The sequence below is a fragment of the Apium graveolens genome, chromosome 4 (genome assembly GCF_009905375.1).
Source record: "Apium graveolens cultivar Ventura chromosome 4, ASM990537v1, whole genome shotgun sequence".
Taxonomy (NCBI): domain Eukaryota; kingdom Viridiplantae; phylum Streptophyta; class Magnoliopsida; order Apiales; family Apiaceae; genus Apium; species Apium graveolens.
The window spans coordinates 6,318,166-6,340,740 of NC_133650.1; the positions used below are offsets into that span (position 1 = coordinate 6,318,166).

The following is a 22,575-nucleotide window of genomic DNA, read 5'->3' on the forward strand; positions in this document are numbered from 1 at the left end:
TCTTGAGCCGTACAAAACTTGGTTGGTACACTTTTGCATCAAATATGTCCAGATAACGGGTCCTCTGCCCATCCTTAAGTGGTTGCGGAGTATTATATTCAAGATGATAAATAAGTGTACAAACAATTACAACAGGATGACATAAAGAGTTTGTGAAATAAAAGGAGTAAAAAGAGACTTGAGCTTCATGCTGCAACATCCTGAAACCTGGCAATCATCTAGCAGAAAGAAGCCAGACTTGTTAAGAACTAAAATAGTGAAACCTTCTCCTCTGCAAAACCCCTGAGCCTTACAAAAATTGATGCATAAACTATTGCGAATAACGAGTCCATAAAAGGGGTTATCAGCCCCTCTCGGAAAACATTACTAAGTTGTTTCAGAGTTTTAGATTCAAGATGATAAGTGAACAAATCACCATCAGAATACAATAAGATTGTCCTATCTTTAAAAATGTTTAGAGGTTTGGCAGAATATATCCAGTAGTCATGTTTAATGACAATTTCCTTGGTCCGCATTTCCTTCATAGTCCAAAGGAAGATAGGACCAGAGTCTAGTGTGCCATCACATATACACAAGTACCCTCCTAGTATTCCTAAGGTCCTGACAGGATCAGCAACAACTCGAGGAGCAGATGCCATTAGTTGAAATACTTCTTTCTCCAAATCTAAAGTATATATCATTTCTTTATTGATGTTTGATGCATTAGCAAACCAATGAAGGTTTCCATCAAAAAATGTACCACACAAACAACCACCACCAACACTACCATTTTGAAGACCATTGGCAAAAAAGAGGAATGTCAGAAATCTACCCTAACTTTATCGAATCGAAATTCTACATAGCATTACAAAATTCTATTAATTATATCACCCACAGAAGCAATTTTATATATTTTTTAAAATCTAATCAATTTTAGGAAAATTTCTAAAAATTAAAAATAAACTAGCAAATCTACTTGTCTTGCTAGTTTTCTGTTGCTACATTTAACTCTCAAACCTTAGCTCCTGTTTACAGATTATGGTCTTGCTATTTTAGTGATCATATTCCAGTTTCTCGTATAGATATAATTCATCATAATTTAGTATTTCATATAATAATCTTATGTTTAGAAGTAAAAGGGAAAAACGTATGTTTGCTGCAACATAAGATTATACAATCAGAAAAAACAAATGGAACCTAAGTAAAGATAAAGATTTTGTGCAAAATAAGTGTTAAAAATATTTAAGCTTCGTACTGCAACATCTTGACACCTTGCAATCATTCAGCAGAAAGCAATTCAAATTAATTAAAGAACCAAAAAATGATAAATAAACGTATGAACAATTACCAAAGGATGACAAAAAGATCCATCACACATTCTACAAAGTTACTTAAAACAACACAAATGGAACCCAAGCGAACATACAGAGTTTGTGAAATATGAAGAGTAAAAAGAGATTTGAGCTTCAAGCTGCAACATCTTGAAACCCTTGCAATCATCTAGAAAAAAGCAGCCAGCAGACTTATTCAGAACTAAAAACTGAAACCTTCTCCTCCGTGAAACTCTTGAGCCGTATAAAACTTGGGACATAAACTTTTGCATGAAATGTGTCCATCCAAGGGCACTGCAGCCCATCCCGGAAAACATCGTTAACTGCTTCCAGTTCAGTTTTATATTCAAGATTATAATTGAACAGATGACCATCGGATAACAGTAAGATAGTCCTATCTGTCTTTCAAAAGGTTTAAAGGTCTAACAAAATATAGACCATATTCAGATTTAATGATAAATTCTTTAGTCCAGTTCTCCTTCATCGTCCAAATGACGACAAGATCAGAATCAGGTATGCCATCACATATACACAAGTAATCTCCTAGTGTTCCCAAGCTCCTGGAATTTCTTAAATCACCATAAACTCGAGGAGCAGAGTCAGTTAGTTGAAATGATTCCCTCTCCAAATCAAAAGTATATACCATCTCTTTATTGGTGTGTTCTTCCTTAGCTAGCCAGTAAAGGTTCCCAGCAAAAAATGTACTACAAATACCAAAACCACCAACACTACCATTCTGAAGACCATTCACAAAAAAGGGGAGATGTCCTAAACTTCTCCACATGCCTGTTCCCAGCGTATAAATCTTGCATTCTGACTTGTTGCTACCCAGATACAAGGTTACGACCTTATACTGATTGCTGGCTTCAACAAACCCAAAGCCACGAGTTACAATTTCATACATCGATGATCTGACACAGTTGTCACCCGGAAGGATTATGTACTCTCGTGTAATTGGATTGCATATATTCAGTACATAATCATGATCTACTTTTACCTCATAAAAAATTAACCCATTAATTGAATCCAAAAACCAACATAGTCTAGACCTGAGGTCAAGTCTTTCCAGAGGGCAAGGGTCAATAAATTCATGATATTCAAGATTGTCGTCTAGTTCCCCCAGATTAAAGAGATCAGATCTCAGCTTTGTTCGATGACCTATAAGCCCTACGGGTGATCTTGATAGATGAAGACTAACGAAATAAGCCTCCGAAAGTAGAATGTGCCATCTTTTGCATACAGTTCTGCAATGCACTATTGTCTTGATGGGAAGTCTCGATAGAATGTCAGCCACAATCTCTGCCGGTAAATCCATACTGAGTGATTAGCTAGCCACTGCACTCCTTCACCAAACAGAATCATCCCGGACAACAAAATCAAATTACTTAACCAATATATTATACTTCTTAAAATTCATCTAATTTAATAATTCTAAAGAAAACCCTATAAAATTGCATAAGCAAATAATTCCACGCATATCAAAGAGTAACGTCAGAAATCTACCCTAACTTTATTGAAAATCGAAACTTTACATAGCATTCCGAAATTCTGTTAACTAAATCACCCACGGAAGCGATTTTGATCAATGATGTATTGCAAATTATAACATAGCACAAGTGCATAGTGATGTGTTGCAGAATATTGATGATCATGCAGCTTTTGCTTAAGATTATTCAAAACGAATTTTAAATACAACTAGTACTCGCACATAGACAAATCATAGTAAATTACTATCAGATCTATTACGCAAATTATCATTTTTAAATCGGAATTCATAAATTTGTAATAGTCCTCGCACACAAACAAATCTTATAAGGATGTTATTTCAATGATTAATATCTGCATAATTGAAATAATTTACTTAGATCGAATACGAAAATTTATAAATTTGCTTACCAGTCTTAAAGCCTTGGATGACGACTCGGAGGTGTTAATATAGACGGTGGGTTATGAATTTTTGCCCTATTTTCTAAGGAGAAAAAGGCGATATAAATAAATGGATAGAATTAGACTTGTTCTGTATATAGTTCAGGTTGTTCAAGACTCTAGGCAGTTAAAACTTAAAACAGAGATGCCATGTCGCGGAGGCAGGGATTGGAATTTGACAGGCCAATTCCAATTTTTAAAATTAAAATTGAAACGGATCCGATTTTTTTTATCAAACTCGAATTTGAGCGAATTCGAACCTGAATCACTAAATTCAAACCCGAATCTATCAAATTTTGTTCAGATTCGGTTCAGGTTCGGATCTGTAGATCTCTATCAAATTACACCTAAATTTGCACAAATTTTAGTGAAAGATTACTTGGATCTGATTTGAGGGAAGTGCTCATAAATATAACGATATTGAAATTTTGGGTTCAATAAGAGAGTTTAGAGAAAAAGTATCTCTATGAATAAAATTGTTGGTGAAATAATAGAACAATCAGTAAGAAAAGAGTGAAAACAGGATCTACGATGCTGCTAAAGAAATACCTACACAAACAAAATTAGAAAATTGTTAAAAATTGTTAGCTCTGTGTTTTCCATTTGTCGTTCAAATTGTTGCACACATTTTTCAATGTATTTTTACCGGTTAGTTAGAAATATAATTTTATTTTATTTTTGAATTAAAATATAAGTTATTTACTTTATTTACAAAAAAAAATACAAATTAAATTTTAACTATCCGGTCAAATCACTTTGAAATATATGCAAAAGTCACAAATAAAATAACAATTTGTCTAGTGTGTTCGCATGGGCATATACTAAAAAAGTATAATTGATGAGTTGTAAAAAATTTATTGGTGGAGATTTGTGTGAGTCCATCATTATTAATGAGTTATCCACCAATATTATTTTGTGTACACATTATCAAGCACTAACTCATAACTCATGTCCCCATCACTCATGTCCCCAGCGGCACACACACTAGAAAAAAGTCCATAAAATAAACAGCTGCTAGTCATAGTCATCCAATATATGTTCAACATTCATTGAAACTAGCTGCTAGTCATCTGTGTAAATCAATTTAAATTCTTTTGATTGGCACCAATCGTGATCTTTACTTGTAAACATACCAGTAACAAATCAGTTTACTTGGCACCAGAGCTTGAACAAAAGAGTATAGACAAGCCTTTGTTCAAACCAGGACAAAACACACATGGTGCGGTTGTATACAGAGATATTAACATACAACCTTACCTACATTAATCTTACAAACTGGATTTCAGAAGCAAAACTGCTTTCAAACATTACAACACTATTTAATGCTGCAGCTGCATACACATAATATAACACTACAAACCTGAATTTGTTCAACGAAGATGCATCCACGGATATACCACATCATCTTCGATACATTTGACAAAACACGACTAAAATTCAGGACTAAAATATTAATACCCGTTCGGACATGAAACTCTTGAGCCTGATAAAGCTAGGGACATAAACCATTACATTACATATGCTGAAGTCCTTGGTCCAGGATATGTCAAGTCGCTGCAATGTTTTACTCTCACGATGATAAGTGAACATGTGACCATTATGGACTACCATCAGGATCGACCCACCTGTCAATACTGTAAGTACATGAACTGTCTTGTACAGTTGTGTTTCAAAGTCATTTTCGATGACAATCTCTTTAGTCCAACACTCCTTCATTCCATAATCTTGTCTAACCCAAATGACAAACTCGCATTCAGACGTATTATCACATAGACACAAGCAACCACCTAGCACTCCCAAGCTCCTAAAAGCAGAATTCATGTTTTCATCAACTAAAGGAGCAGATGCAGCTAATTCTGAGAATTCTCTTTCTAAATCAAAAGTACAAACCAGGTCGCTAGTGATGTGATGCTGATCATGAGCTAACCAATGAAGATTACCATTAAGAAATACACCATTCTGACAACCACCAAGCCCAACGGGGACTTGTCCTAAACTTCTCCACATGCCTGTTCCAAGCGTATAAACCTCACAATCCGACTTGTACAAGTCTTGGTTTAAAGGATAACCACCTTGATAAAACCTTACGACCTTGTACTGGTTTCGGGCTGCAATAAAACCAAAACCATATGATACAGCAGGCAATGGTTTTCTGATGATCTTGTGTTCCGGAAGGAGTGTGTACTCACGCGTAACTGGATTGCATATATAAGTTTCATCTGAACCAGAATAATGCCATATACAAGTTAGCCCATTTATTGTACCACTTAAGTGCATCACACTATACCGGAAGCCAAGCCCAAACTTTATTTTCATCACAGGGTCATGGTAAATATTAAAGCTATCAGGCTTATCTTCGAGTTCCCCCAGTTTAAATATATTACATTTTGATAAGGAGCCTTCTTGATGAATTACAAGGCATGTGTGTGACCTTGACAAATGCAGATCCACGAAGTAAGGCTCCGAGAGTAGGCTACGCCATTTCTTGCACACACATTTGCTGTAAACTATAGTCTTAACGGGAGTCCTCGACAAAATATAAGCTAAAATTCCAGGAGGCAATGATTCAATTGAGGACGCCATCTCACATCATACCTTAGATAGACGAATTTCATTAGTATATATATCCTATGCATCCCAAAACTTGAAATATATCAAAAAATGACAAAGTTAATTTAATGCTACTTTTCCCCACTAGCTAGTTCTTGTTGGAACAAAAAATTGTGACAACATACAAAAACCACCCAACTCACCATCCAAAAATTCTTACAAATATACATGCGTTTATGAACACAAATTCATAATTACTCCTTTCTGACGGCCTAAATCCCTACAGAAAAAAATAAGATGAATTGAAAACATAGTAACATAAGTATTAGCTTCTTCTTAACACACATATAAGCAACAGTTCTTTTTAGTTAATTAGATAAGCAAATAAATTAGTGCCTTTTGGATCATGTGATTTCATTCCGATCAATGAAAATGGAAATGAGATTTCATACAAAAATGTATAAAAACTTTATTTTCATTCCCGTTAACCAGGTTGAAATCCCACTATCCATACGACCCTAAGATATCGTGGCTGTTTCAGTTCAAAACCATAATCACTACAAAATTATTATAAAAAAAATACAATTATCTAGTCTAGTGCTCTACTCTTCAATCAACATACAAGGTTTTCTGTAAACTATAAGCATAGAATATATTCTTTTCAATTCATTGAGTATTTATTGGTCCTTATTTGTGTGCATAGATATGATCCAAAGCTTTAAAGAACCAGAAAACATACATAAAAGAAATTAATCACGAATATATTTAACATTAACAATATGACAAATATGCAAAGACGTATCTCGTTTACCGTGACAGAAGAAACACTGAAAGCTGTCAGGTGCCGGTGATTGCTACCGGCCGCCGGCGAGGTTGAACAAAAAATGACCAATCGCTATGTTTCCAATATATAGAGTACTTGCAAATATAAATATCTGGAATAATAAAATATTATTAACATATTATGATTGATTGATTCATTACAAAATTTAGTAATTAATTTAATAAAATTAAAAATAATAAGATGACTATATTTTGATTAACATCATGTGTAGTGCCATTTTAATTAAGCATTTATTTGGGATTGAAATAATAGAGATGCTGTATTTTTTTTAAGTTTTGCATGCATCGGTAGACGTGTATAGCATGAGAACATAACACGTGGGTAGCCGAAACAAGACGTGGCATGGCTTTACAGTATTGAAATGCGTAATATGTCGCATTTTTTTCATAATAAAACAATTTCATCAATATAATATCGTAAGAATATATATTTTATTTACACAGTTCATTTTTAACCGAAAGGCACGCAATTTGTTTTCGTACGTTTAGACAATAAAATTTTAATATATAAAACAGATAACTCGTAAAAAGACCTCGTTAAAATCTCGCAAAAGTAAACGCTACATGAAAAAACTCGGGGAGAAAAAAAGTATCCTCTAGAAAGTATATTGTATACAAAACTATTAATAACCAGTATCTTCCGATAGTTATTAGAAATCCCTTATGTCATCAAAAATTCAAACTAAACTATCTTCTATTTCGAGACCCCTCCGCTAGATGATTATTATATAAAGTTTGAAAAATATACACAAAAGAATCTCATCCGATCATCCTGAAAATAAGAACAAATACAATAAGGAAAATATATTAAAAGTTATGAAGAAAATTATACTTGATAATAATTTATTTAAAGAAAAATTAATGTACATTAAGACATTAAAAATAACATAAGATCTAACCAAAGGATATCTTTGGCTAGACACAAAAATTCTTATAATATGACATATTCAGTCATTAAAGACTCATAGATACCCAATAAATGGTTAAAAATCATCATATATGGCACTCCCGCATTAACACAAATAAGTCAACTCACATGACACAATAATATTTAAATAACATAATCAAACTGTAATATAGCTAGATTAACTTGTGCATGTCAAGTATATGGGAATTCTTGAGATAGTGGTTTCGAGTTTTTGATTTTTAGAATCGATTATGTATATTATAGGGTTTTAAGAGTTTATGATTCGAATTATATGGTTTAATCGAACTGCATGTGGAAGAAAATAATTTCTTGAAAATTTCAGAATCAAACTATTCGATTTTTGTCTCGGTTTTTGGATAATTTGGATCGTGTAATGAATATATAACGTGTAACGATTCGTTTAAGTGATTAATTGCTTTATGGGTCTGTTTGGCAGCGCACTTATAAGTCACTTATGGGTTATAAGCCCGTAACAGCTTATCGACGAGTGTTTGTCGACCCAACTTATAAGTTGAATTTACAACTTATAAGCTGATAAGTTGAATGTTAGTAACGACGTACTTTTTCTCAACTTATTTTAATTTTTCGCTGATTTGTTAACCTCAGTTTTAAAATATATATTTTTAAATGTTAATCTAACTTAAAATTCAAGAATTTAGATAATTATATTTAATAATTATTTATTTTAGCTCATTTAAGAATTTTTTTATTTTGACTTATAAGTAAAATTATCCAAATACTTATTTAACTTATTAGTATTTTTTTACTTATCACTTATAATTCACTTATTCATTTTAAGTCATAAGTTACTTATTTTCAGATTTCCCAAACGGGCACTATATATGTATAAAGTATGTGTACATTATATAAAATTTGTATAAACGTATTATTTAATACATTTACACACACTATAAACTAAAAAAATAAATTTTAAATTATATATAATTATATATTTATATAATTTAAATATCATATATGTATTTAGTTTCGGATTCGAATATCCCGAATTCGGATACGGATAATATCCACTTTTTCTCGGATACGGATAATATCCGTTTTTTCTCGATGCGGATTTTTCAGACGAATATCGGATTTTTCGAAAAAATTTTACGGCCCTAAGTGTGGTCATGGTTATATATATATAATGTATAAGTTGACTATTTAATGCAAATGGGGTAGAAAAGTTAGACGTTCAGAGAAACGTTGAAAGTTGATAAGGTCCCTAATTAGGGTTTATTGTGTTGTAGATTCGGAAAGAGAGGACATTTAAACTAGGAAAGGAAATTGTTGTGCAGGACATGCCTGTACAATAACAAGACTAAGTCACATTGACAACCCTAAAATTAAGTTGTATGATAATATAAATCTGTATTCAGTATTGTATTTCTTGAGTTTGTAAAAATTGTTAGAAGATTGGACTGGGGGATATTTCTGTGAATAGATTCAAGCTAAGGAATAAACTGTGAAAGAAGATCAAGCCATGATTGTGGCGTCCTCCAAACCCGGGTCAGAAGTTTGGGGTCCACACACACACACACACATCTTATTTATAACCTGCTTATAACAATAATAAAAATAACAATAATATGGAGTGACCCTATTTACCAACTACCACGGATCGCAACAGGTTAAAGTATGCACACAAGCCACACATCTACTTATATTACATATCGTTCAAATCCCAACCATTCAAACTCAAACTGAGTATTAAACTTTATTACAAACTTTTACAGACTTAAATTATTCCAAAAGAAGCCTACTAGCTCAGCTTTCTCAACCTGAACCTCTAGCTCTCGCGCTGGACTGGGGATCCTCGTTACCAACTGGTTCCTTTTTAGCTGGAAAGAATACAAAAAACATCGCACAAATGAGCTAACTAGCTCAGCAAGTCACAATGACAAAACTGAGAATAATGATCATCAGGTGAACATGATTATGATATCAAGTGAACAATGGATTATGATTTAGAATTGGATATAATACTTTTAATTTAAAAACCAAGGTTAGGCTGCTGATCAGTCACGCACTAACCCCGAGCAAGGCACACAGCATTACTCTAACTACTTGATCCAAGGCACACATTGGCCTAATTTGACCATTATATGGTCTGACTACGAATCTGGTCCACAATTTTATAAAACAATCCAATTCTAACATAATAACAGAATAAGCAATAATAAACAATAATCAGAATCATTAACAACAATGAGTGTTTAACAATGAAAGGGTTTCAATCCTTGTAAGGATCAATAAGATAATTTAAAAGCTTGGATGCTGGTATTGAAAGAATTGGATAACAAAGGAATCAACATTTCAGGGTTTCAAAGATTTGGGCTTTCAAAGCATAGTTAACAATGTTTGAGTATATAACTAATTCAGTTTAGTGTTTGGAATTTTGTTTGCATGTATTTGTGAAGTAGTATCGTATACTTGAGGTTCGTGTGTGGGTATACAACAATCAATGGTCTAGAAAGAATAAGGTTCATGGCTTAAGATCAATAACTGGAATCAGGGTTTAGGTTTATGTGCTTCAAAGCACTTGCAATATCACAGGATTATCAAGTACTATAATATCTCGAGAAAGTTCAGAACACTTTCCTGGTACTAGCTTACTATTCTGCACTCACTTCCAATCACAATCGTCTTACTCCTCAACTACCTGTTTCCCTTTCCTATGCCTTGCCTCTTCTGCTCACATATCATAAACATATATCAATAATCGACTAATAGAGTTCTATTCAACACATACTTCTGTCTACCCTTCGTTTTACCCAAATCCGATTAACAGATTGAAAGTTATGTAATAATCAAGTAAACACCGAATAGATAGACTGATAGTCAATCAACAAGTCACATATAGCACATAATACATCACGTAATCAATGATATATTATTTATAAAGAAGTCTCGGGTCATAAATAGACTTTCTGATATTTAAAATGATTTTTAAAACATTTTTCGGAATTAAAACGGGTCGTTGGATCAATTTCGGAATAATAAACAGGGTTCGGTTGGCCAATTCTGGCTTCGAAACAATTTTATACTAATTATCGAGCCTTGGAAATAATTTAGAATAATATTTTAAAGCTCGAAACTATTTTTTGGAATTTTTAAATCATTTTTAAGTAATTATATCTAATTAAATAATTAATTAAAATCAATTAATCAATTAATTTCCAAATTAATTGACCAATTAATCGATTAAAAATTAACTGAAATTAATTAACTAATTAATTCAGATTTATTTTTGAATTAAAAATAATTTTCGGAATTAAAATAATAATTTTCAGAATTTTCAGAAATTAAAAATGAATTTTTATAATAAAAATAAATAGGAAATATGATTTTTAAACATTTTATAAACAGGAATCCTATTTTTGAAAACTTTGCAAACTACAGGGACTAAACTTCACCATCTTCAAAAATATAGGGACTAAACTGCAATTTTGCAGTTTCAGTCGCCGGAAAATCGGGGGTGGCCGGAGAAGACGATCCCGGCGTCCTCACCCCACCAACACCTCCAGATCAACACTACACAACACCAGGAACTTGTTCATGCAATCAAAACATTCTAATCATCCCTGTTCTGGCCGGAAATTGGCCAAAAACATCGTCGGTTTCCGGCGAACATCGTAAATCTTTAAAACACAACTCCCTTCGATTCAAGCATCCTCTATTAACGAGCTATATATCAATCGATTGCAAATTTTATAAGGAACACAACCCACTATAAATCAACAGCTAATAACCCCTGAATCAAAAACCCCCAAATTTCAATTGAAAACATTCATACGGGTTATAAACCCTAATTTTGAAATTCGAAAATCAAACCCACTTTTGAGCATGTTATTGAACTCCAAATCAGACGTATGACATATGAAAATCATCAGGAAAACAAGCTCTACAACATGCAATCATCAAATCATACAAACAATCATCCGAACAAAAATTCATATTTTTAATAAAATAAATTCGAAAATAAATAAATTTTCAGAAAATAAACCTTTGATTCTGCAGTGAAACAAAGCTCAGAATCTGATATAACACTTCAAATCCTTCGTTTTGGTTACTCATGCTTTGAAAACAGAGATTGGTAACGCATTCGTTTTGCTGTTTGATTCTTAGAACAGTTTATGTAATTAGGGTTTTTCTCTGAAAATTATAAAATTAACTATCTGCAAATGATTTTGATACGAAATAAAATACGGAAAAAGGCTATTTATAATTACGGGAAATTAGTATCCCGTTGGATCATTCTGGATATAAAACGGTACGTTTATTTATAAAAACTGATCCAAACGGTATCGGTTTTCGGGATAATTATCCAAATCAGTACAATTTGTACTGCGGTCTTGGTCTCAGCGCCTGGTTACACATACTACGAAGTGATAATTGGGATAGTTTAATAAAAAGCTCCCGTTTATCGAAAATACGGGTTTTATTGATTTACCGAATTGAATATTGTATCGAAAATATTGCGCCGGGACCCGCGCAGAATAAACCGTATGCCGAATCGAAAAAGTCAAAACATGGAATATGCTCGGAATATTACAATTAGGTTAGGAAGGAGTTGTCGGAAGAGTTTCGGGTTCCAAAAACGTAACAACGGTTGACGTCAGTTGGTTCCCGTTTTTATAAAATAGATTTTAAATACTCGGAAAAAGATTTTATAAATTTCATATGATCCTTATAAATCCATAAATCAACATAAAAATAATTAGGAAAATATGACAATTATCTATATTTTATTTTGGACATATAAAAATTAAAATACTCAATTAATATTATTTTTGAATATCCAAGTACAGATAACATTTAACAATTAACTCACAGAATAGATATTGAACACACATAATAATTATTTAATAGCAAAATAATTACACGATATATCCCGGATATTACAATGATCATCCCTTAGAGAAAAGATGTAGAAGCTTGGAGTTGAATAAAGCTGTTCTATGAAAAATGTTCTAAGTCAAGATATCGAAAAGTTGCAAATTAAGTTATATCGAGAAGTAATTTGAGAAGTTCAGAATGACTTGTAGACAAGTTTAAAATGGCTGATAGAGAAGTCTCAGAGATATCGACAAGTCAAATGAAGATGTAGAGAACTGAAAATATCGACAAGTCAATTTCTCATATAGAGAGCTGGGAGATATCGACAAGTCAAATTGTGTATATAGAGATGTCAGAGATATCGACAAGTCATTTTCACATGTAGAGATCTCTGACATATCGACAAGTCATTTCACATGCAAGGATCTAAAGACCTCGACAAGTCAAGTATAGAGAACTCAGAGATCTCGATAAGTCATTATACTTATCGAGATGTCACTTCTCTATAGAACAAACTGCAGATCTCGACATACTTCTCAAATTCAGAATGCAGACAAGTTCAAGATTCAAGATTATCAGTCAACAAACTATCTATTCACTAGATTGAAAAGTCTACAAAGTAGCTAGAAGAATACAAGATCAAGGGTCAAGATTAATTGGACAAAGGGTGGTCACAGACATGCAAGATACTGCACAGATTTGCTAAGCTAGAAATGGAAATTGAAAAAGGTTGCTTTAGAAAGTAGCTTAGTACATTTTAGTGCAAGTTTTGTAAACATGTGTTGCTAGTCTATAAAACATGCACGGATCCTTAGTTCACAGGTAACAAACAGATCTATAATTTTTTGTATTCTCTCAAGATAGAAGCTGAGTTCTTATTTTCTTAAGAACACAGAATTTGTAGCAAGGCAAACTTAATTAATATAATTAAGTGAGTTTTTGATATTTGGTATTTGTGTGATTTATGCTTACTTCAATATCTCTACACTTCTATAACTGCTTTGTTCAAACCAAAATCCAAAAAGCGTAAAACAAAGAAAAATCCAAGAAACACATTCACCCTCCCCCTCATTTCTGTGTTACATTCTTAGCATTAAATATCTAACAGAAATCCTAAGTGGCGGTAACTCGATCTCTGTTAAAAAGGAAAGCTCTTGAGGCAAGTAACTATGCCTCTTTTATAAATGTTACATCGAGAAGTCATTTGAGAAGTTCAGAATGACTTGTAGACAAGTCCAAAATGGCTTATAGAGAAGTCTCAGAGATATCGACAAGTCAAGTGAAGATGTAGAGAACTGGAGAAAATGACAAGTCAATTTCTCATATACAGATCTCCGAGATATCGACAAGTCAAATTGTGTATATAGAGATCTCAGAGATATCGAGAAGTCATTTCCACATATAGAGATCTCAGACATATCGACAAATCATTTCATATGCAAAAATCTAGAGAGCTCGACAAGTCAAGTATACCTATAGAGAACTTAGAGATCTCGATAAGTCATTATACTTATCGAGATGTCACTTCTCTATAAAACAAACTGGAGATCTCGACATACTTTTTAAATTCAGAATGCAGACAAGTTCAAGATTCAAGATTATCAGTCAACAAACGATCTAGTTCACTAGATTGAAAAGTCTACAAAGTAGTTGGAAGAATACAAGATCAAGGGCCAAGATTAACTGGACAAAGGGTGGTCACGGACCTGCAAGATACTGCACAGATTTGCTAAGCTAGAAATGGAAATAAAAAAAAAGTTTCTTTAGAAAGTAGTATAGTACATTTTAGTGCAAGTCTTGTAAACCCGTGCTGCTAGTCTATAAAGCATGCACGGGTCCTTAGTTCACAGGTTACAAACAGATCTAAAATTTCATGTGTTCTCTCAAGATAGAAGCTGAGTTCTTATTTTGTTAAGAACGCAGAATTTGTAGCAAGACAAACTTAATTAATACAATTAAGTGAGTTTTTGATATTTGGTATTTGTGTGATTTATGCTTACTTCAATATCTCTACATTTTTATAACTGCTTTGTTTAAACCAAAATCCAAAAAGCTTAAAACAAAGAAAAATCCAAGAAACACATGAAGGCAAGCGCAACTATCTGTTTCATACAGAAACCCTAGGTGACAGTAACTCGATCTCTGTTAAAAAGGAAAGCTCTTGAGTCAAGTAACTCTGCCCTCTCTTATAAATGTTAAATGGGAATGAAATGACAAGAAGAATTGTTTGTGATATGAAATGATAAAGAGAATGATTATGATACTCCTGTTATTTGATCTTGTTGATAAACTGTTAGATATATTTGATAATGTCATGTGTAATATGATTTGTGTTTAGTTTTCAGATCTTACCTAACAGGACAAATCAGTACTTAACTGGAAATCAGCACTTATACTGAAGACAGAACTTAAGATATCAGAACTTAAGTTATCAGAACTTAAGGTTCAGAAGATATTTATCAGGAGATAATATCAGGACTTAAGATGACTTTCAGATAAGGCAGGCGGCTGATTGAAAGGAAAGAAGATCGAGACTAAGACAGAAAGAATTGTGCATGAAGAAGGAATTCTATGAAGAATAGAATACTTGGAAGAAAAGATAACTAGTTGATATATTTTAGGAAGCAGAATTATATTCCATATCAATTAGAAGATTATCTTGTAACTGTGTAGTATATAAACACAGGCATAGAGTTTTGTTATTCCTAGTGAACTAACAATGAGATTTACAGAAGGGGGGTTGAATGTAAATCTCAAAACTTTTTCAAGTTTTGAGCAGTTTCAAAGGCTGTGTGTTTAAGATAAACAAGTGTGTGAATTGCTTTAAGCTAATACAGACAGATATATATTCAAGCACAAAAGTATAGAACACAACAGACCTTAAAAAAAAACTTTTCTGGTGGATTTGTTGTTCCACCAGAGATGGTATTTCAGAAAATCTGTGATTCAAGAAGTTGATCACAGCTGCATCCTAGTACAAACTAGATAATTTTTCTCAAGATTTTTCTAAACAGCTCTGGAAAAATTCTATGCTAATTACTAGCTGCTACTTGGTTTATATATCACCAAGTTTACAAGTGAAGACAAAGATAAAAAGTACAATAATAAAATAAGTTCTCCACTTGTTTCTTCTCCATTTTTACTCCAGTGCATTGTTGACTATTGCCTCTTTATACTAGAGTAGAACGGCTGCTTTTTCTGATGTTCCTGAAATAGGCTACCACATCTCAGTTGTCTCTGTCAACCCATGTGCCTCTGTTTGTAGGTACAACTATCACTTGTCAACTGCTATTTAACAGAACATCCGTTGAAGCCTTCATCCGTTGATGGCTTTATCCGTTGATGTGTTAGCAGTTGAAGCTCTATCCGTTGATGCACTCATCCGTTGAAGGATGTTATCCGTTGAAGCTTTAGAGACATCCGTTGAAGCTTTTTTTCTCATCCGTTGAAGGTCTTTAAGTTATCCGTTGACACCATTTCATTTATACAAAATTACAAGGCATGAAATATTTACAATTGGCCTTCCTATCTGCATATCCTTTAGTAGTCAATATGACTTATAATTTCCCTCAACATTTAAGAATTATATCTCAAATTCAGAGACTGAAATGTGCTACAACACTAGACTTATTTCTAAGTAAAGCTACATCATCAACGGATAGCCAAAGTGGTCTTATCCGTTGAGGCTACAAACACTAGATTTCTACTTAAGTGTTTTGTTAAACATATCATCAAACTAATGCACATATATTCCTAACAATCTCCCCCTATTTATGTCTTATAAGAATTGTAGACATAAATTCAAGGTTAACTTGATGATAACAAAACACTTAACAAATATATGAACTGAAACTAAGTAGAAATTTAAAAGTGCTGCAAAAGTGTATGTACTAGAAGGTAATTGAAGATTTACAGTGTTTCCAAGGGTGCTCCTCTAGCCTGAGCAAATCATCTTTTTCTTCTTTGATCCCTGGTTTTCTTTCCTAGCCCTTTGTCATTTTCCTCAATTTGGAGTTGGAGTTGTCTGAAGAATTCAGCTTCATCTTCATCACTGATATCCAACTTAGATTGCATTTCTTTGAGAGTTTCATTGCTGGCAATCTTGAGTTGGTCTTCAAGTCTGAAAAATCTTCTGACTCCTTTATCATCTCTGAATTCCATCAACCAATGAGGTGATTTGTGAATTGTAGTTCCCCTTTCTTGAATGAGTAAGGTTCTGGGCAAAGCATTGGGCTCCCTCCAAGTTTTCCTTATGTTGGCAATCTTGTTGAGAATTTCAGTCTTGGCAGTCCTGGTAAAGCCAGAATCCTTTTGTATGGCTGAAAAGACTCTGATCAAGGTAGAGTAGCCTTCATTCAGAATCCTGTAGAGAGGCCATGTTCTTTCCCCAGCTCCTTTGTATCTGAACACCAATCTCTCTGGTAGCTGTCTGTAAGCAGCAATTCCCCTTACATCCTCCAGCTCATCCAGATAGAGTTCAATGTCTGAAATTTCTTTTATGTCACAGATGTGAACATAATCATCTTTAGAAATGGGTGGCTTAGGGTTAGGTTTATGTTTTTGAGTGAATTTCTTAGAGTTTAGGGGAGGTGTAGATTTGGATTTTCTTTTCTGTTTCTTTGGTAGTGGAAGAGTGGTTAAAAAGGTAGGCAAATTGATGGTGTCCCAATCAATAGGTTCCTCTTTTGGGATGATTGGTTCACCATGGATGTTTATAGTGGGATCAGCAACAAAGGGTTCAGGTATGGAAGGTAGAGATTTAGTTTCTTCAGTGTTGCCTTCATTCCTTCTATGTGCCTTAGCCTTTCTTCTGTTTCCCTTCTGCCATTCCTCTTTTTCCTCCATGCTTTCACCAAATATACTCCCAAAAACCTCATCTAAGTTTGCAATCTTGTCTTCACCCCTGACTTCAATTCCTTTCTCATTTTCAACTAGACTTGACTTTAGCTTTTGTTCAAGCTTTGCTTGTGCTCTTTTGTCAGCCTTGAGTTTTTCAGCTTCTTTCTTTAACCTTTTGGTTTCTTCCCTCTTGGCTATTGAGAATTTGGGATGTCCTTACATCACACATATGCTTTTTCCCTCTCTAAAGATAATAGCCATGTTTCTCCTTACTGCCTCATCCATGGTCTCCTTGTGTTTTATGATGCTTGTACCCAAAACTTTGTCTTCATCAGGCTTTGGAAGAGGAAAGTCCACTTCTTTCATCTGAGCAAAGTCTAGAGGGTTCTTTGTGGAGTCCTTGCTGGATCTGGTGTTGGGCTTGAGAACCATAGGTTTTAGATTCTTGAAAGAAGTCTCTCCAACCTTATTTCTCCTTTCTGGCTTGTGCTCCATCTTGATTGGTTCAACCTTTGTGCTATGTTTCACAGATATTGATTTATCTTATGTTGAGCCAAACAGTTATTGCATCCTTTCATCAATTCTCCTCCTTTGCTCTTTCACCTGAATTTCAGCTGCTGCTAGCTGGATTAAATCAATTCCATCAGGCTTTCCTTTGATTTGAATGATTGGAGAAGTAGTGATGGCAGGAACTAGCACTTTAGATATTTGGATTTTTGTAGATGGCTCTCCTTCCCCTTCCCTTTTACTCTCCCCCTTTTTGTTATCATCAAGGAGAGGGGTCAAGCCCTGTGCTTTTGCCAGCTGCATAAGTAGATTTGTTTGAGATTGTTGGTTGTGAAGAATGGTGGCCACAGAATCTTCAATAACTTGAACTCTGTCTTCCAATTTGGCCATCCTCTTTTCAGTATGTGATTCCTTTTTCAATCTCAACAAAATGTCCTGCATTGTACCAAAGGGCATGACTGAATCCAATTTTTCAGAATTGTAGGATTTCAAGTCAGCAATATCCTTTCTGAGTTCATCCACACTCAGATTTTGTCTTACTTGATGCAACTTCATGAGATGCAGTGAGTCCAAGTGAGCTGTAAGGATAGCCTTTGTACCAGCATGAGAAGTTTTCTGAATGGCCTGTTTGATAGTACTGATTTGTTTGACTAAGGAGACATTGAATTGCCCTGTTGTAGACTCCTTTGTGAAGGCCCATTCAGGTAGATTTGGAATAGAACTAGGGCCTTCATCTCCCCCTAAGTTCATGCTTCCATCAGAAGAAACAAAGTCATCATCATCAGAATTTACTCCAAATTCTTCAAATGACTCACCAGCTGTTGAAGGCATCTTGTTAATAACAGTTTTGTCCCTTTGAAGAGATGCTGTTGTATGTACTAGATGTAGTGTCTTTTCTGCCTCCACATTGCCCTGTGCAACCAATACTTGATAGGCTGAAACAGGATGAGTAAAAGTGTCAGCATCCAAGGAAATGTTATCAATTACAGCTTTGTAATGTTGCTGAAATTGTCTTTCCTTTTCAGCATCATTCACAATCATTGACTCACTAGCAATGGCTGGATCCATCCTTATATCTGCTGTACCTGCCTTTCTCTCATTTTCTCTATGTTCTTGCATCAGGGGCTCCCCCTGGCTCACACAACTCACTCCCTCACCTTCACCTACTAAGGTGGTACTCCTCTCACTTACTTTTGCCATGCTGGAAGAAATAGCATGCATATTTGAGCTCTCAATCTCTCCTTTTTCCTGGGAGCAACCCAGCCTCTCACTCAAATTGTCACTCCCTTCCCTCAGTCCTAGCAGTGATTGTACAGTAATCAAGTCTTCTACACTTGGAATTGTTTCAGTTATTTGTGTAGAGACTATCAACGGATGAGGAATAGCCGTTGAAGGTGAAACTGATGGTATCAACGGATAACTGCTGTTAAGCTTATCCGTTGAAGAACAACCACTTGTCAACGGATGAGTGATATCCGTTGAAGAAGGAAAAGAAGTAGAAATTGAAAGTGATATAACTGTTGAATCTGTGTAGATTGATATGAGTTTTGGTGACACAGATCCTTCAATTACATCTGAAAGAATTTGCGGGTGATCCAACAAATCATCTAAAAGATGATGATCACCTGTATTTGAGTGGAGCTCCTCCCTGAGTTGTAAAGAGGGAGAATCAGTAATTGATGGGAATAACATATCCACATCTAGAGATGGTGAAGAAGTGTGTGGTGATTGATGTGTGTTAATTGTGAGAGAATGGGGCTGTGACTCCACATTTGTTGGAGCCACATCAAACTGAGTTTGAGAAGGCATAGATACAGATGGATGTATCTGTGCAGTGTGTGCACCCTGTGTAGAAGATTGGGTTCTAGCTCTCTTTCTTCTAATAAAGGCTTTTGTTGGTGAGTGTTTGGCTTTAGTGTCCCTCCCTCGTTTGTGTGTTCCTGGTTGGGAACTATTTTCAATAGTTACATCCTTTTGGGAGGATGCAGCTAGGGATATGCTAGTACCCTTTTCAACCACCACAGCTTTTTGAGAAACTGTGGCTTGGCTAGCTTGGGAAACACTTTTCTCTCCTTCCTTATCCTGGGGATTTCTTTGATGTTCACCCCTCCCCTCACCACTCACACCCTGTTCACTCCCCTCAGGGTTAATGGTAGGTATTACAACTGTTGTCTTTTGAGAAACAACAGAGGTGGTTTTCTTTGTCTTTGATTTTGAAAGTTTAGTTTTGGTGACCTTGGTAGGAATCTGTTGGGGCATTATCACAGATTCCATGGCCACACTAGAAGATAAAGAAATAGAGGGGTTGGAAGAAGTAGGAGTTGTAGAAGCAATTACCTCACCTACCTGTGGTGCATTCATGATTGGTAAATATACCAATGGCACACTGCTGTTGAGATCCATTCTCAATAAATCTGCAAGAACTCTTTTCTCTTGTGCCCAGCACTTGAGTTTATTATTCTCATTCGTAATGACCAAACCTTCAGCAACATGGTTAGCCAATAACATAAAGAATCTAGCATAATAGATGTTATTAGGTCTATTAGCTTTGTTACCTAATCTAGTACCCAATTCTAGCATAATATAGTTGCTAAAATTAAAATATCTATCAGAAACAAGCATATAGAGCATATTAACAAGAGATGAAGTTATGGCATCAAAATTGCTAATTTTCCCAGAGAAAACCTTGATAAAGGCATCCCCAAGAAAACTCCATTCTTTCCTAAGGCCTTTTCTTCTAATACTCCCTAAACTAGCAGAGTTAAGAAAATAACCTATAGAATCTAATATGCTGGATACATCGTTATCAGTGTGTGGTGTCATGGCATTGTTCTCAGGTAATTTAAAACATGCTAGTAAGTCATCACAGTTAACACAGTGATTTTTACCTTTGAGAGTGAAGGAGATAGTCATATCTATGGAGTTGAACTCAGCAGTTGTCCAAATCTCCTCAACTACTTCACAGTAAATTGTTGGGGCTTCCAGCATTGCATAGCTAAGTTTACAGTTTTTGATGAAGTCCATCATTTTGTGATAATCTGAGTGGGCTTCATTCTTTTCTACCAAAGCTATGAAATTGTTCTTCTCATAGATGAACCCAGATTGAGACATAATCTTTACTACTGGTGCCATTGTTGTGAGTAGAAATTGCAGAGAATAACTTGAAGGTTTTGCAGAGAGAAAATGGTAAAAGCTTTGAAATTTCAAGAAAGCGTAAAGTAAAAATGAAAAATCAGAAGGGCTTATATACTTTCAAAAAAAATAAATAAGAGATTAAACAATAAATATGTGTAAGTGAATTTCAGCCGTTTAAGAATAAACTGTAAGTATTCTGAAAACTACCTTTAAAACAAATACATACAGCTGTATGTATGAGTATCAACGGTTAAGACAATAGAATCAACGGCTGTGAAACACTTGAATCGACTGATGTGATATTTCAACGGATAAGGTAAACTGTCATCCGTTGAAGAGCACTTCAGTTTTATCCGTTGACGGATAAAAATTCCAGAAATGTATATGACTTTCAACGGATAATGAACATCCGTTGATAGAACAATTTTGACTTTCAACGGATAGGGAATATCCGTTGATGGAATAATCTATGTTAAAAATCAAATTTGTTCTTGTAGCTAATACATTTCAGGCTTCAATTCAAATTGCAATAAGGACATGAATTTTAAGAGTAATTAAGCATACCTAGCTCACTTACCAATCTTGTGAAAGTTGATTCATCAAGTGGCTTGGTAAATATGGCTTCAATTTGTTGTTCACTTGGAACAAAATGAAGTTCCACTGTACCTTTCATCACATGTTCCCTAATGAAGTGGTACTTGATATCAATGTGCTTGGTCCTTGAGTGCTGCACAGGATTCTCTGTTATGGCTATGGCACTTGTGTTGTCACAAAAAATAGGAATTCTATCAACATGTAGTCCATAATCAAGGAGTTGATTCCTCATCCATAACACTTGAGAGCAGCAACTTCCAGCAGTAATGTATTCAGCCTCAGCTGTAGAAGTAGAGACTGAATTTTGCTTTTTGCTAAACCACGATACAAGCTTGTTTCCCAGGAATTGGCAGGAGCCAGTTGTACTTTTCCTGTCTATTTTGCAACCTGCATAGTCTGCATCTGAGTAGCCAATTAGATCAAAACCAGACTCTCTAGGGTACCAAATTCCTAGATTTGGAGTCCCCTTGAGATATCTGAAAATTCTTTTAATAGCTACTAAGTGAGATTCTTTAGGGTCAGCTTGAAATCTAGCACAGAGACATGTAGAAAACATTATATCTGGTCTACTGGCAGTTAAGTATAAAAGTGAACCAACCATGCCTCTATAACTTGTAATGTCCACAGACCTTTCAGTCTTATTTAATTCAAGTTTGGTGGCAGTGGCCATGGGAGTTTTTGCAGATGAACATTCTATTAAGTCAAACTTCTTTAAAAGATCATAAATATATTTAGTTTGACTAATGAAAATTCCATCACTAACTTGTTTAACTTGTAAACCAAGAAAATAGGTTAGTTCTCCCATCAGGCTCATTTCATAATTACTTTGCATTAGCTTAGCAAACTTTTTACAAAGCTTATCATCTGTAGATCCAAATATTATGTCATCTACATAAATTTGAACAAGTATACTAGAGCCATTAACATTCCTAAAGAAGAGAGTTTTATCAACAGTACCTCTAGTGAAGTGATTCTCCAAAAGGAATTTTGATAAGGTTTCATACCAGGCTCTAGGTGCTTGCTTCAGTCCATAGAGTGCTTTCAACAGATAATACACATAGTCTGGAAAATTTGGATCTTCAAACCCTGGAGGTTGACTTACATAAA

The 22,575-nt window shown here is 34.5% G+C and overlaps 2 protein-coding genes across 4 annotated transcripts; both read right to left on the reverse strand.

The window, feature by feature from the left end:
* Positions 1-1,260: 1,260 nt before the first annotated feature.
* On the reverse strand, positions 1,261-3,379 carry LOC141717598 (F-box/kelch-repeat protein At3g23880-like). Of its 2 annotated transcripts, none has more exons than XM_074519746.1 (2): positions 3,207-3,379; positions 1,261-2,645 (listed from the first exon to the last, which is right to left on the reverse strand). In XM_074519746.1, the coding sequence occupies exon 2, from the start codon at positions 2,623-2,625 to the stop codon at positions 1,705-1,707; it is 921 nt and encodes a 306-aa protein (XP_074375847.1). In that variant the 5' UTR covers positions 2,626-2,645; positions 3,207-3,379; the 3' UTR covers positions 1,261-1,704. The 2 variants fall into 2 exon arrangements, with proteins under 2 accessions (XP_074375847.1, XP_074375846.1); XM_074519745.1 differs by having other exon boundaries at positions 1,261-2,653; positions 3,207-3,378.
* A 1,035-nt stretch (positions 3,380-4,414) lies between these two features.
* LOC141717600 (F-box protein At3g07870-like) lies at positions 4,415-6,768 on the reverse strand. Of its 2 annotated transcripts, XM_074519748.1 has the most exons (3): positions 6,598-6,768; positions 5,990-6,066; positions 4,415-5,831 (listed from the first exon to the last, which is right to left on the reverse strand). In XM_074519748.1, the coding sequence occupies exon 3, from the start codon at positions 5,817-5,819 to the stop codon at positions 4,680-4,682; it is 1,140 nt and encodes a 379-aa protein (XP_074375849.1). In that variant the 5' UTR covers positions 5,820-5,831; positions 5,990-6,066; positions 6,598-6,768; the 3' UTR covers positions 4,415-4,679. The 2 variants fall into 2 exon arrangements, with proteins under 2 accessions (XP_074375849.1, XP_074375848.1); XM_074519747.1 differs by lacking the exon at positions 5,990-6,066 and having other exon boundaries at positions 6,598-6,767.
* Between the last annotated feature and the right edge of the window lie 15,807 nt (positions 6,769-22,575).

Bases quoted from the DNA above. Each gene is read 5' to 3' on its own strand.
- LOC141717598 (XM_074519746.1), bottom strand. From the start codon at position 2,625: ATGGATTTACCGGCAGAGATTGTGGCTGACATTCTATCGAGACTTCCC.
- LOC141717600 (XM_074519748.1), bottom strand. From the start codon at position 5,819: ATGGCGTCCTCAATTGAATCATTGCCTCCTGGAATTTTAGCTTATATT.